Below are 16,089 nucleotides of genomic sequence, written 5' to 3'. Positions count from 1 at the left end.
AACACTGGCGCCAACGTCATGGGAGTGCAAGGCGGGAATCGAACCTGCAATCTTACGATCATGGGTCGACCGCCCTACCGCTACATCACGGCCACCCCAACAGTATGGCCATCAACAGTACAGTACAGACTATGGGTTGTAATTTTAGGCCCTTTTTCATCCATCCATCCATTTTCTGTCATTTCCTTTAGCTTCTCTGGTGGAATACAGACGTGTTCCCAGGTCAGCTGATGGGCTCAGTCTCTCCAGCTCGTCCTGCGTCTTCTCCAGGGTCTCTACCTGCTGCTTTCAGTTTCTATCTGTGAAGTACAACAACTTTAGCTTCTATATATATACTTCTATATAAATTCACTGTAAGTTTAAAAAAACCAAAAAAAGGAAAACACTAGAATCTAAACGATGACCGAACAAAAAACTTAACACAAACGAATACAATTTTACATAACTAGCAATCACAAAAAGAAGCCTGATGAACAGCTGCCAGATTTACGTTTACATTGCTGACTAAATTCATTGTTTGGTCTAGCAATAGTCAGGAATGACTCAATTATTGCCAGAAGCACAAAGGAGGGAGTATGATGGTATGTGACTGCTTAGCAACTTTCTAAAGTTTGCTTTCTTAAACATTTCCTAAAACAACTTCATATCAAACTTCACATCTGTTTCTTCAAAATGCAATAAAGTGGGGATCATTTCCCCAGATATGCCTGTGCTTAATCATTTGTGGATGAGAGACTAAGAAGGCAGCTGCATGTGTGTCTGTTTGTCTCCTCAGATGGAATCTTCCTCCTGCATGGATGAGAGGATGGTCGGCTGACGTCTGAGCTCCCTGATTGGCTCACCGAGCTCCGCGGGTCGCAGCTGCCGCCATGGCCAAAAGCCCCGAGGTGAAGCTGGCTGTTTTCGGCAGGGCGGGGGTCGGAAAGTCAGGTAAACCACACGTCTCCGCTTTCATCATCACGCCGAAAGAATGACAGCTACGCTTTGGTAGTGAAAGTGCTCATTTCCCAAACGCTTGGAAGGACTTAAAGCAGTTCTGCTATCTGTCGCTGTTGCTACAGTGCGTTTATTCCCGACTGTCATCAGTTTGGTGTTTACCGTGAATTCCTGTCGTACTCCAGACAAACCGAGACTCCGGGGGAGGAGGTGGTTGCCTCAGGTCTAGATAAGTCAGAGGAATCGCTTTCACTCAGTCTCGGCATTCCTTCATGAGCGAAAGCAGCGGCTCGGATTCGGCTGACAGTCCGTGCCCTTCTCCTGAGCGTTTGCTTCCCGTCAGCGACGAAGATAAACTGACAGGTCAAACACTCCAAAAAGAAAAAATGGCTGGTTTGGGATCTCTTACATGTCAAAGGTGGTGATTAAAGTGTCAGAGGAGGTCACGCCAAGTGCTGTACTGAAAAACAACATGACTGAGGAGCTTATACCCTTGAAAGGAGCGAGGCTGTAAAACATGACAGCGAGGTTCAAGAGGTCAGACAGAAAAGTCTGGATTCCTGTTTAAGACTTGAAGGGATTTAAGATCCAAACAACTGAGGAAGTTTGTGGTTATGACCAACGTTTGCCTCCTGCTGCCGTCCACTTTGTCCCCAGAAATGTGCAAGTCTTCTTAAGACACTGTCGTAACTTTTTATGCAAATTACCTCTTTCTTTATTCAGAAGCCAGTCAAACCCAAAACTGTTGTGAAAAACTCAATATTTAATTTATAACTGCTGTATTTTATTTTATTTTATTTTATTTTTTAAACTTGTCCTGTCCAACAGCTGGGCAGGCAGATGAGAGCTGAGGGCCTCTTGTGTTGGACATATTTTACTTTAACAAGAGGGGTTATTAATCTTCAGACAAACCAGAGGTATATCTGAATAAACCCCTTTTGTAATTGAGGCCAAACTTTATTAATTCTAATCATGTTTGAAAATCGTTGGTGTTGGAGCGGACGGAAAAGGAAAGAAGGGAAGAAGAAAGAACTTGCTGTATTTTCCGCACACATGAAAGCCTTATTTTCCCAAAAACCACAATGCGCCTTCTATAGAAAAGGAATTAATTCTGGCTGTTTACTGCTGTTGAATGGATTTTGAGAGGCAAACAACTCAAAAAACAAAATGTTTGGTTTGGTATTGTAAAACACTAACACGGCTAACACTTCTTGCAAGTCGTCATTTAAAGAAAAAAACAATAGATTTTGGAATTAGTACAACATTTTTCCGCCAAAAGCACCTTTGGGATTTCATGAAAGCAGCCGTTTTGATATGAGCAGGAAAAACTCTTCTTCTGCCCCTAGTGGAATGATTATGAATTACCGGGCCGACAACATGGATTAGGTGGCATACAATGGGTTTTTAATTAAAGTTAATGAGATAAAGGTCTCAGAAATCCTCATATCCAATACGATATAAATGTTTAGAGTTGATAGAGTCAGCTAAGTCTCTGTTATTTACTGTTATTAGCTGTTATTATTGAATTTCTGCAAATAAAAGAACCTCTTTAAAACGGCTGTTCTTATTCTGGATGCTGAGCAAAAGTCATGCCAGACCAAATCCAACCGATTTATACCCTCCTCCCTCTAAAACACCTGCTGACCAGGTTGCAACTGAAAACCTCTGACATGTCAAAAGTCAAATTCATGTCAGTAACTTTAGAGGACAAGCAAAGTTTACACGAAACTACAGTACATTTGTTTTTGCTTTCTGCTTTGTGGCTGAAAAATTCCTTTTACTGCTGAGGATTTGACCAACATCTGTTTATCTAAACTCTCTATAGCTGGCCACCATTTAGACTTTAAAGAGCTACTCCAATAAACCAGTGTTCTTGTTTCATTTTTTGTCATCATGAAGGACACATATAAAGAAAATTAGGCTCAAAATTGCATTTCTGAGTATTTCTTTTTGAAAATTGTTATGACTCAAAAAGTTTTCTGAAGAAGAGCGTGTTTGGGAATTCCCTGCCCCGCCCCATCCGGCGGCATCCACTTATAGACCCATGGATGTCTTTGTTTCCCTCGTCGTAGTGTTCACTTGGGGTGTGAGGGGCTGTAAGCTAGAGGAAGAGCGTGTAAACAGAGAGCTCTCAGCAACAGGAAGGGGAAGGGAGGGCAGGTGTAGTCCCGCCCACAACTCGGAGGGGAATTTCTATTGAACTACCACTGGGTCCGCTATGAAAATAGATCAAAAGATGAATGGAGAGGGTCTTGAGATGCATTAAAATCTACCTTCATCCAGGTGTTATTTATAAAAAATCTGCTATAACAAATAAAAAAAAGAGCTGTTAGTTGTACAGAAATGTCCGTTGCTTTGCAAAACTGCAGCTGGAGGTGTTTTTTTTACCTCTTGCGTGTTTAGTTGATTCTTTCCTCGGTTTGCTGGTTGTTGACTTTTTATTCTTTATTGTTATTTCTAAAGGCTGTCAGGTTAATGCATTTAAAAATGGGGTCAGCAGCTGTATAGTTAAAACCCAATAAACTCTGGAGATTTTTCCCCAGATTAGAATGAGAGCATTTGAGTTTCAAATGTTGCTTGGGCCTGAATGAGCAATCTATAGCAGATATCAAGCATGGAGAGGGGGAGTCATGATCAGGGCTGCTGAACTCTGGTGTAAAGTCTTAGCCACGTGATGCTCAATACAGGATTTGAACGCTTAATCAGAAAACACAGCTGGAGAATGATTGACAGCACAGCAGAAGTCCATGTGAAGACCCTGAAGTAACGTACGTGATGTGAAATACCAGTGTTTACCTTTTTAATTGTGAGAGAGACATTTATTTTGGTTATGTTAAACCAGGGGTCAGCAACCCATGGCACTGGAGCCACATGTGGCTCTTTCATCCTTCTGTTGTGGCTCCCTGTGACTTTGGAAAATAATGAGTATTTTATAATAATTAAATTTTATTTTAGTTTGTTCATCTGCTGGCTCCGCACGAAGCGCGAGCCACGTAAAAAACAGCTTCGTAAGGGGGGCGCTAGTGCGCAGCTGTAAGATGTAAACGCGTTTTCCACGGCTCTCCACCGAAACTCGAACTTTTTCATTATACACCACCTTAAACTTTTTCTACTTTTCGATATTTTTGTAAGTAGACGCACCGCTTCCCATTGCGGTATTTTTTTTTCTTGCAATGCCGCCGAAAGTGAAACCTTTGAACAAGACGGGAACCCTCGAGGGATATGTTAGCAACGCGGCTAGCGGTGCTAATGCTAACACTAGCATTTCAAGCGAGTCCTCTGCCAAGACAGCGGCCGACCCCCGTGAAGACAAAAGCTATGCTTTGTGCAAAGAGATGTGTCGGGAGATGGCCACCACCATACTCGGGAAAATTGATGAGCGGTTTGATGCTCTGGAGTCCAGGTTTCAGTCCATTCACTTGGAACAAGCGGACATAAAAGCTCGCCTGGAAAACCAGGAACATGCGACGAGCGCGCTGGATGAGAGGCTGGAAGCATTGGAAGCCAAGTGTACGGGTCTAACGGAGTACACACATCAGCTATAAACCAAACTGCATGACCTGGAAGCACGTTCTCGCAGGAACAACATTAAAATTGTCGGCATACCGGAAGGTGCGGAAGAAGGCAAGATTACGGAGTTTGTTTCCAGACTTATCCCAGAACTACTGGGAAAAGATAATTTCCCACATCCAGTGAAGATGGACCGCGCACATCGCTCTTTGCAACCAAAACCTGCTGCGGGAGCTAAGCCACGCACCATCCTGGCCCGAGTTCATCACTTTCAGGAGAAGGAGCTGATCCTGCGTTGCTGCAGGATTCAAAGAGGCTGTGAGTACAAAGGGAGCAAGATTCACATCTATCCTGAGTACACCAGCGAAGTTATGGATCAACGCCGTGCTTTTGGAGATGTGATGCGAGCCCTGCGCAGTGATGGGATTAAACACGTGTTGCGGTATCCTGCAAAGCTCCATGTGTACTGGAATGATGGACAGGCGCCCTCTATCTTCAACAACGCAGAGGAGGCAGCGCGCTGCGCAAAGAAACGCAAGTCACCTGTGAGACAGTAAGGTCTCTGCTTTGCTCCACAGTTTGACTGAACAAGTTTGTGGAGTTACTTTCTAAATGCGCTATGCGCACTGATATGTCAGTCTGGCAGGTGTAAAACTGATCGACAATTAATGCGGATATTTATTCTATGTTGGTGGTGTGTAAATACTTTTATTTTAATATGATACCATGGTGGTGGGTGTTTCCCGCTCTTACTATTTGTCCGGCAGCTCCTGGTTTAGTGAAAGGGGAATGTTATGCGTCAAGTTCAGGACGCATTCATTGGGGAGGGGGGAGGGTTTGTTTTGTTTTTTTCTTGTTCTATGGTTCAGGTGCAAAAATTGCATTATTTTCTCTTTATGTCTCATTACTGCCAGTTTTGACTAGACTGTTAAGCATATTACACCTCATGTCAGTCATTCTTTTCTCATTGTCCTCATCAGAATGCATAGATCACAAAGTAACGTGCATGTAGGAAACAGAGAATTACAGATGGTGTCCTGGAATGTTAGAGGGCTTGGTTCAATAGTAAAAAGGGGGAAAGTATTCAAACATTTGAAATCTCTTCATGCGGATATAATTTTTCTCCAGGAAACCCATATTAAAGGTACAATGCAGCATATTTTGAAGTGTAACTGGGTGTCTCAGGTATACCAGTCATCTTTTACATCACATGCCCGAGGAGTAGCCATATTATTTAGGAAAAACGTCCCTTTTCAATTATCATCTGTGAAAACTGATCCACAGGGCAGATTTGTGATGATCTCAGGCCTGATAGATTCCTTTCCATTAACCTTCTTAAATGTGTACGGCCCGAACACGGATGATCCAACATTTTTCAGGAAAGTTTTTGACTTATTGCCAGATGAAAGTGACTCAAACATAATAATATAAGGAGATTGGAACTGCTACTTAGATCCTTTCCTTGACCGTCTATCCTCGCGCCCTCCTCCAGAAAGTGTATCACTGCGGGTTTTACACAATCTCATGAAAAATAGAAATTTAGTAGATATTTGGAGAATTCAACATCCCACAGATAAAGATTATTCTTTCTTTTCCAGTGTGCACAAATCTTATAGTCGGATAGATTATTTTTTAACCAGCTCTAACCTTATTTCACAAATCACAAATTCTAAATACCATAACATTTTGATATCAGATCACAGCCCTGTGTCTATATCACTGTCCCTAAATCTACCTAAACAAAAATATTCCTGGCGCTTCAACCCCACCCTTCTTAGCGATGAACATTTTAGTAAACATATTGCTTTTAAACTTAAAGAATTTATTGAAATTAATGATAATGGGGAGGTGTCTGACTCAGCGCTGTGGGAAACACTGAAAGTTGTTATACGTGGTGACATTATTTCTTATACCTCAGCTCTCAAAAAGGAAAAAAATAAAAGGCTTTCTGAAATTAAAATTGCCCTTTCTATTCTAGAAAGAACATATCAAACTTCTAAATCCCCCTCTGACTACAGAGACATGCTGAAACTTAAATATGAATACAATGTAATCATGAGTGGTCAAATCAATAATACATTATTGAGACTGAGGCAAAAACATTTTGAGATAGGAAATAAGCCCAATAAGCTCCTAGCACAACAACTTAAAGGAATGCAGGCATCGAGAGCTGTTCATAAAATAAAAAATAAAAATGGCACTCTTCTAACAAACCCGCTAGAAATTAATAATCGTTTCAAAGAGTTTTATCACGAACTTTACTCTTCTAGTCAGAACTTATCACAGCGTGACATAGATGATTTCTTTGGCTTTCTTCATTTGCCCAGGTTAACTGATGCTGCAAGGCGTCATCTTGACTCCGACTTCACACTGCATGAAGTGATTGCAGCCATCAAGTCATTTCCATCAGGCAAGGCTTCAGGCCCTGACGGCTTTGGCTCAGAGTTTTACAAAAAATTCTGTGATGATCTTGCTCCTCTCATGCTTAGGATGATATGCGATTCCAAACGCAGAGGTAAATTACCCACAACTCTGTATGAAGCCAACATCTCCTTAATCTTGAAGAAAGACAGAGACGAGGCCGATCCAGCGAATTACAGACCCATTGCTCTCCAAAACTTTGATCGGAAGGTAATTACCAAAATTTTAGCAACCAGATTAAACACGTATTTGACTTCTATTATCCACCCTGACCAGACAGGATTCATCCCTGGCAGACTTTCCTTTTCCAATGTTAGGCGTCTTCTGAACACCATCTATGCCGACCACAATGGCTCTGATGAAGCTGCGGTTTTGAGTCTTGATGCGCATAAAGCCTTCGACCAGGTTGAATGGCTTTACCTGTTTGAATCACTGCGAAGGTTTGGGTTTGGTGAAACGTTTATATCTTGGGTGGAACTAATATATGCAGGTCCGTTGTGCTCAATCCTGACTAATGGGGAGAGATCATCACCATTTCCGTTACAGCGTTCTGTCCAACAGGGCTGCCCTCTTTCTCCTGCCCTGTTCGCCTTAGCTTTGGAACCTCTTGCTGTTAAAATAAGAGCACATCCATATATCCATGGCCTTGTGGTTGGAGGAGCAGAAACTGTTATTAGCTTTTATGCAGACGATGTATTGTTATACTTGCGCAATGCTGAGGAGTCTGTGCCCCTTCTTATTGATTTGATAACAACCTTCGGAAAAATTTCAGGGTACACAATAAATTGGACTAAAAGTGAATTAATGCCTTTATCTAAAACTTATCCGCCAAATTCTATTCAAAACGCTACTTTTAAAATAACCTATGACCATTTCACTTACCTGGGCCTGACTATTCCTAAAGACCCAAAATTAATCTTTACCTTGAATTTCACAAAATTTTTATCAAAATTAAAGCAGAATATTGACTCTTGGAAGACCCTTCCCTTAACCATGATCGGCCGAATAAACTCCATAAAAATGGTTTCTCTGCCTAGATTCTTGTATTTGTGTCAGAATCTTCCTATTTACCTCACAGCCTCCTTCTTTAAAGAGTTGGACTCAATAATCACTTCTTATATCTGGAATAATAAAAATGCTCGAATCTCAAAGTCGCATTTGCAAAAATCCAAGTTGGAAGGAGGTCTTGGCCTACCGGAATTCAAACACTATTACTGGGCTGCTAATATCAGAGCATTGATGTTCTGGCAGCAGGGATCGCCGGACACCATTGGTCCCACCACTCCGCTGTGGGTTAAGATGGAGGCCGGGGGAGTGAGAGATTTCTCATGTTTACAGGCTCTGCTCTTCTCCAAACTGGAGAGGGCGGAGTCTCTCCGGAAACTGGGTTTTGTCCTAAAGCAATCAGTGCGCATTTTAAATCAAATTAAAAGCATTCTTTCTTTGCCAGACATTTCTGTTCAGTCACCAATAATGCCATAAAAAAATGCCATAAAATGCCATAATCACTCTTTCTTGCCTCCTTGGGATGACAAATTGTATCAGGAATGGAATGAGAGGGGTTTGTCCAAACTTGAAGATTTATACATAGATAAAAAATTTGCATCATTTAATCAACTTAAACAAAACTTTAACATTACCAATTCACACTTCTATAGGTACTTACAAATTAGACATTACTTGCAGTCCAAAATTAAATTATTCCAAGATCTTCCAGCTGAACATGATCTTTATGACATTTTCAAAAGTCCCCCTGGCTCCAGACACTTGGTTTCTAGAATAGTGCATTTATTCGATGGCAGCACCAGGGTGACATCAACAAAAATAAAAGATGCTTGGAGTGAGGAGTTGGGCATAGAAATATCAGAATCTATGTGGGAAAAGTGTTTATCCAAGATTCACTCGTGCTCAGTTAACAGCAGACACCAACTCATACAATTTAAAATCATCCATCGGCTCCACTACTCCACAGTACGGTTGCACAAAATATATCCTTCAATTACTCCCATTTGTGATAAATGTAAAATATCTGAAGGCACATTGGCTCATGCTTTTTGGTCTTGTCCCTCATTGGCTGGCTTCTGGAACAGAATATTTGACTGGTATGCCAAAGCCTATGGTTGCTTTATAACACCCGATGCAGAGCTCGCCATTTTTGGCTGCGTACGTACTAGAGCTATCCCAACTGTAATGCAACAACCACTAGAACTTGGGTTAATGACTGCAAAAAGACAAATTTTGCGAGAGTGGAAATCTATGGCTTCTCCATACTTTAAAGTGTGGCTCACTGACATGCTATCTCTCATCCACATGGAAAAAATTCACCATGTCAGGACTGCCTCAATTAATGTTCACAATAAACTCTGGACACCATTTCTAAATCACTTACAGAAAGTTAAAGTTATTTAGCTCTGTGTTGAGACTGCATTTTTCTTCCTTCTATTTATGTCCTGTTTGGACGGCCTGTGAATAAATGTTGAATAGAATGTAACTGGCAATTGTTTATTTACTTGTATTTTTACATTGTGTTTTGTAATGGTCTAAAGAGCACCTGAACTGTTTGTTTTGCCTGTTTGATTTTGTACACTTGAAAATAAAAATAAAATATTGCAAAAAGTAAAAAAAAAAAAAAAAAAAAAAACAGCTTCGTAATGAGCTCGTATTTATCGGGCGAGACCTGCAGAGCTGATAACAGGGAGAGGCATGCGGGGCGGCTTCAATAAACACTCCGATCTTCTGCCGGGAACTTGACGTACCGCGGGGCAGAGACCAACTCGCTGATGACAGACTGAGAGCTTGCGCCAGTGTTGCCAGATAGAGTCACAGATTTCCAGCCGAAAAGTCATCTGAAAACCGCCAAACCCAGCCAAAAACCGCCCAACACAGCTTTTGTTGATGTTTTTTTTCGTACTGGACTGATTTAGCAAAATAAAAGATTTTTCTAAATAAAAGATAGTTCAGACTAATAATAAAATGTGTAGAATATTGAATATTTCTTCAGCAGGCCACCTTCTTCCAATGAGTAAAAAAGGTTGCCGACCCCTGTGTTAAACACACAAACTTAACACATCAACATAAACTTTGGACAAAATTCACAGAAAAAGGCTTATTTCCCCGACCCTGATTACAGACATCACATCTACCTACAAACTGATAAAATGTGGAAATAAAATAAAAAAAACACTTCTCAAAAATTACTTCACAAATTAATTCACAACCAGAAGAGTCTCTCAGTCCACAAGGTATTTTAAATGTATGGATTTTTTTAAACTGATGTATGGAGTTTACATTCTTCAGATTGTCAGATTAGATAAATTCCACATGTTGACCCCCTAAACAAAAATACGATTCTTTATTGCATTAGTTCTGACACTTTGTTTTTAAATGAATTTTTACCCCGAAAATCATAATTATTAAATTTAATTTTTAAACAAACTCAGTATTTTGGCAGGTACACATCGTTTTTTAACTTTGAACAAAAAATTCCATCATCGTAATCCCCAAATTTAAGTGCCCTTAATTTTGGAAATATTTGTTTTGTGGATTGACTGTATGAAGAGTGATTTACAATTCTAATTCTAGTTTTAGGACAATACTTTAACTCTTACTTTGTTTGTGTCAAACCTATTTTTAAATACATCTTTGTGACGTTGCTCCTCTCATTTTAATTTTTCCTGAGGGCTTGATGATGGAGAGCTTTTATGGCCTATTACATACATCTAAAGAAAACTTGTATTGTAAATTGGGTCTCTTGTGGGGGTGTCAGAGCTGAAGTCATCACCAAAAATAAATAAAAAACGAAGAAAATGAGCCGAGAAGTTCAATCAGAGAAGAATGTCGGGCCCCTGTCGTTATCGGCGGACTGGAGAACGCTGGTAAACCTCCACTCCCACGCCAACAACCATCGTCTGTGCCGCACATTTGCTTTATTTATTGAGCACAAAAGCAGGATGTCAGGCTCTGTTGTCAATTCTGACTCAACAGTATTATATCAAATCATCCAGACGTGGCCTTTGAATGGAGAGAAATAGATAATAATTTATCTGTTTTAACAATTCCACTTTAGAAATACCAGAGAGAATAAAAAGTGACATAAATTGTATTCTCATTCAAGGAAACATCAACCCCTAACGCAAACTCAGCTCGAAAACAAAGAGATCCAGAAACACTTTCCCCTAATAAAAGCTGATTCAATTTGAGTGTGTTTGTAAAAATAACTGTTTTTAATATTGATTTCTGGAGCAGATACCCCACCCCCCTTGTATAAAAAGCTCTCCGTTGGGACGCAGTATCTGAGATGGGCCCAAAGTCTCCCTGCTCTGCTTCATTCTGATGCATCCACTTGCAGACAAATAGAGCTGAAGTCTGGACTCTGGATCTAAACTGAACGGCTGGATAGCTCCGATATTAATCACTATTTTTGTTGCACTAATGTTAGGCTGGGGCTGTGAGGGGCTGTAAGCTAGCAGAAGGGAATAATGGGATATCAGTAAAGTCATGCCAAAAGTCCTGGCCACAACTCAGAGGTGATTTCATAATGAACTCCTGCCGCTCTGCAGAAACTATGTCCTAGAAAACGACATAGTTGAATTTTGGCTAAAAACGGCATAAGTAAGGGTAAATGGCCGACGAAGCAACCATCCTCCGCTGGACGGTTGCTTCCACGAAGTGCGTTAAAAAGTGATAATGCACAATTCGAAGGCCATTAACCCGCTTATACCATGGTCACTTACAAAAGCAATGAATACTAACCAGTTTTAAGTCCTTAATTCTTGTTTTTTTTCCCCGATTTGGATCGCTTTTCTCACAAACAGTCCGCGTCGCGCCGCACCACCGCTGCAGTCAAGATTCGGCGATAATATATGCTGATCTTTCTGATGGGTTGAATAAAGCATCAGTTCAGAGAGAACGTTCACCTCTTATTGCTTGTTTTTGTCCAAATGATGAAGCAAAAGGTTGTTTTATAGAAGCCGGCGCAGTGATACACAACATTTAAGCTAGGTGACCAGAACTTCTTTTTTTACCGTGCTGTTATCCCGTGGTTTATCACTTTGTAATACACACCCAGCAGCCAATCAGAATCGAGTATTCACCCGGACCATGGTATAATCATAATTAAAAGACCACTGGGAACACTTTGAAAATAGATCAAAAGATGATCGGAGATGGACTTTAAGTCACTTGTAGTCTTCCTTACAGTCAAGACAATATATGTATGTCGGTACCAGATGATTGCTTTTATCATGACTCATTTTGTCCACCAATAGATGAACAAAACCATTTGTTCTTTGAGCAATCTGACTGTCCATGGGCTCTTTAGGGTAGTAGTTGCGCCAGGACAGTCTTTGGTCGGGTCAGGTTTGGCTAGTTATGGTTTTTTTCTCCTTGCAGGTAAATAAAACATATATACTTTAAAGCTACAACAGAAATCCAAAGTCAGTGGAGGCTGAAGTACACCCACAGTCTGAGATCTGAAGTCTGAGATCGAGAGGAAAATACTTAGAAAAGGCAGGCCGACACATGAACAGACTGATGCTGCATACACACCAGGCATGTGTCGCGCATTCAGGAATGCGCTGAACGCATTTTTGGCATACGGTGTTCACACTGGACTGTCGCTACCTGATGTTGCATGTGACTACAGTTGGAAGAGCGAAATGTCAAAGCGGTGTAATGGTTCAGGCTATTTCTTTTAGAGCTCTATTCCAATATAGGAAAGACAGCCGCAGTTATTCGCCATCTATACATCACTACCAAATCAGTGTCCCTGACTGGTCAAAGCTCTACTTTCAATACGTGTTTAATGGGTGCACGTTTTGTATGTAGAGCCTGAAAAAGGTCCTAAAAACCTGCATAGGTAGGCACGAATGCGAAAGCTTTGAACGAGGAAATACACATTGACATGCATTTACATTGGCTTTCTATTGAAAGCCCATTGTGAATGTGGCATGAATTGTAATCAGAGAAAGATGTAGGTGTCAAAAAATGCCAGAAAGGAAAAAGAAAAAACAGCTGGAATGTGTGCAAAGACACAACAGACTGACAAAACGACAACTCACAGGTAGAACAGATGAGTGATCCGGCTCCAGAATGTTATGCGGGTAAAAGCAGGGAATGAAGGGGAACCAAAGGTCACTGCAGGTCAAGACAGTCATCTCCAACATTCCAGTTTTACAGTAAACCCTGATGCGTGTACTAGACAAGCATCAGCCTCTCAGCTTGGGTCCAAACATCTCCGTGTGATGAAACCAAGTTTCAATAAACAATAGAAATGTTAAGAATACACGTGATTATATCTGAAGGACAGAGGAGAGGGGATGAAGGTTGCTTATCGGAGTCTTACAGACAGAAAACAGCATCTTTGGTGTTTTTAACAGGTTCTTGTTGCAATTTTTTTGTACAGAGGAAATTAAGCTTAAAATAGCTTTTCTGAGTATCTCTTTGTTCAAATCAGGAGCAGAGAAAAAGAAGACGCTTGTGTTTGTGATGAAGAAAATCACCGCTCCCTGCTTCGCTGCTAGTTATGGGTGACGGGAAGGGGGGGCTTACCCCGCGCCAGTAGACCCGCCCACAACCCTGATGTAAATTTTCTAATGAAATCCTCAGAAAATATGTCCCATATTGGGACATATTTTATAAAATGGGCCAACGGTTCCCCCGGGGAACCGTTGGCCCATTTTAGCCAGTTTAGCAGCACCATTTAAAGACCTGAATCATTCAAAAAAACCTTTTCGGACTCGGACCTCTCAGTGCTCCCATGTTTCCGTCTTGACTCTAGACTTCATTGCTGCCTGACGCCACTCGTTCCTGTTTGAGTTGGACTTCGGGGTGTTTGCGCTTGGCAGCGCTCATCAGCAGCCGACCTGCAGGACGCCCAGCATCGCTGGCTTTTTTCGCCCCGGCTCGCTGCAATAACCGGACCTCGCCCCATGCAGAGCTCTAATAAAGAGTAAACTGTATTACCTGAAGCGAGGCTGTTCAGGCCCTTTGCAGCATTCTGGTTTATTGACTCAGCGGGGCAACCGGGGCTAAAGAAACCAGATATCCATCTGAGGCTTTGCTGTACACAAACACAAAAGCTGTTGAACATTTCCCTGCAGGGGGGCTCATCTAGAGGTCCAAGTAAAAGTTCAGCATCTGTGCTTTCAGCAGTCTGCAATAATGTCTCAAGCAGACGGAGCCGGGCAGCCCAACGTTTGCAAATTCATACAAAGATGAATGACTCATCACTTTACAAATAAGTTAGCAGGCAGTTAGGACAAATAATAAGCTGTTTAGTAGAAATTGGGCCTGCAACCTTTAGGTGTTGATTTTTTCTTTTGGGTAAATCAGAAACACATGTTTGTATTTTAATTATTCTCATAACATTTTTATAAAACAGATTTGAACAGAGTTCAGCAACAGTCTTGAACATGTGGTAAATAAACAAAGCACTAACGAGGACCTTTAGCTTCGACACACCACACTATAGCTATGCTAATGCTGTTAGCATTTTAGCTAACACTAATGAAGGTTTAGGAAGAAGAAGACACCATGAGACTATTTTTTTCTACTTTTCTTTGTTCCCTGTCTCTGATATCCCACTGTCTATTCTCTGTCTCTGCCCTGTCTAAAAAGAAATCAATGCAAATATAATATATTAACAAATTTTAGCCTCAAACACACAAGGGTTTATACAAATATGCACCTTGTGTGTGTGAATGTATACAACCTCTTATGTCTCTTTAACACTCTGTCCAACACAAGAGGCCTTCAGGTCTTACCTGTTTCCTTATTTTAAAGTTAAAAAAGGAAGAGGACAGAAAAAATGAAGTGAGACATTACGAAAAAATACGGGGAAAAAATATGTAAAGTGACTCGTAATGTCAAGGAACATATTCATCTAAAAATGAATCAAGAATTGTCGCTCGATGAAGTCTAACTGAAGTCTCTTCTTACCATCGACTGTATATGAGAGCTGGACTGAGCGAGTGAGTGTGGCTTCGTGTTGGACGGTTCAGGCTTCAACGACGTGCGTTAAAAAGTGATGATGCATACTTCGTCTGCCATTAACCCTTACGTCTTTGGTATGACTCGGCCTGGATTCGAACTCACGACCTTCCAGACACAGGGCAGACACTCTACCACAAGCTGGTTATAAAATGACTTACTTCCACATATGAAGTCAGTTCTATCACGTACGCCGTCATGTTGGAGCCAGATGACGTCAATAAGCAGTCATTGGTTCGAATCAGTCTGAGTTATTGTTTCTATGGCAACCATTCTCTCCAATCAGGAGGGAGACTGTAGGAAGTCCACACCCCTTCCACTTAAAAGCAGACGACACGAAATCTGTCAAACGCTTTGAGATTTTTCCTTATATTTTGAGGCATCTGATTGGTTAGTTTATAACTTATTTTAAATAATTTTTTAAAATGTAACATCATAAAAAAAAACTTGATTAGAAAAACCATGTTAAAAACAGTTATTCTGGGATTTTGTCTTCTTGCAGTCGGACAGTTCCTATCCTTTTATTTTTTTTTTAAAGGACATGAATGATTTTAGGTTTTAACCTAACCGAGCGACATAAAAAGGGGTCATCTGGTCAAATGAATTTATGCGACCATTTAAAGAAAGATAACTGATGAAAGTCTGGGAAAGTTCATCGTGGTTTTTAAAAATGCGCTCCTTCTTTTTCCTCTTTTAGTATTTTCACATCAGATTTAGGTATTTAAACTTCTCATACTTTGCTCTTTAAAGGGTACAAATTAGATGTGTGAAAATAATAATTATAACATTTAAAAAAAAAAAAAAAAAACTTAATAGAAACTAATTCACTTAAAAAAGGTAAACTGCTGGTTCTGTTTAGTTAAGGAATGTTTTTTCATCTAGATCAGGGATGTCTAACCCATTTTCACTGTCCTCAAAGGGCCAGATAGAACTTATGTAACTAAATGTAATAAAAAATAAATGTAACTACTCCTTAATGTTAAATAACTCATTTATTTATTATAACTTTTTAAAATGACAATTACATATGTTTGCTTGTTACTGTAGCATAAATCCTTTTAAATTTTGTCCGCTTATTAAAACCCACATAACTCCATTAATGAAGGATCAAACTGTCCAAAGAAAAATAACATCAAACTGAGCTAGAAAGAACACGTATGACACGTGTAACTTTTTGTCTGCATGCACACATAAGACCTGCAAACATTGAATAATTACAGCAACTAAACATAA

The 16,089-nt window shown here is 40.5% G+C and overlaps 1 protein-coding gene across 2 annotated transcripts in view; it reads left to right on the top strand.

Annotated features, from left to right (window-relative positions):
• The window catches only part of rerg (RAS like estrogen regulated growth inhibitor), a 72,529-nt gene that overhangs the window by 16,370 nt on the left and 40,070 nt on the right, over positions 1 to 16,089 (top strand). For both annotated transcript variants that reach the window (XM_011490862.3, XM_011490863.3), the window contains exon 2: positions 776 to 930. In XM_011490862.3, the coding sequence (XP_011489164.1) occupies positions 870 to 930 (61 nt within the window). In that variant the 5' untranslated portion in view covers positions 776 to 869. The remainder of the gene's footprint in view (positions 1 to 775; positions 931 to 16,089) is intronic.

This window comes from Oryzias latipes, chromosome 23, assembly GCF_002234675.1.
Source record: "Oryzias latipes chromosome 23, ASM223467v1".
Classification (NCBI taxonomy): Eukaryota; Metazoa; Chordata; class Actinopteri; order Beloniformes; family Adrianichthyidae; genus Oryzias; species Oryzias latipes.
This window is presented reverse-complemented; position numbering and strand designations above follow the sequence as displayed.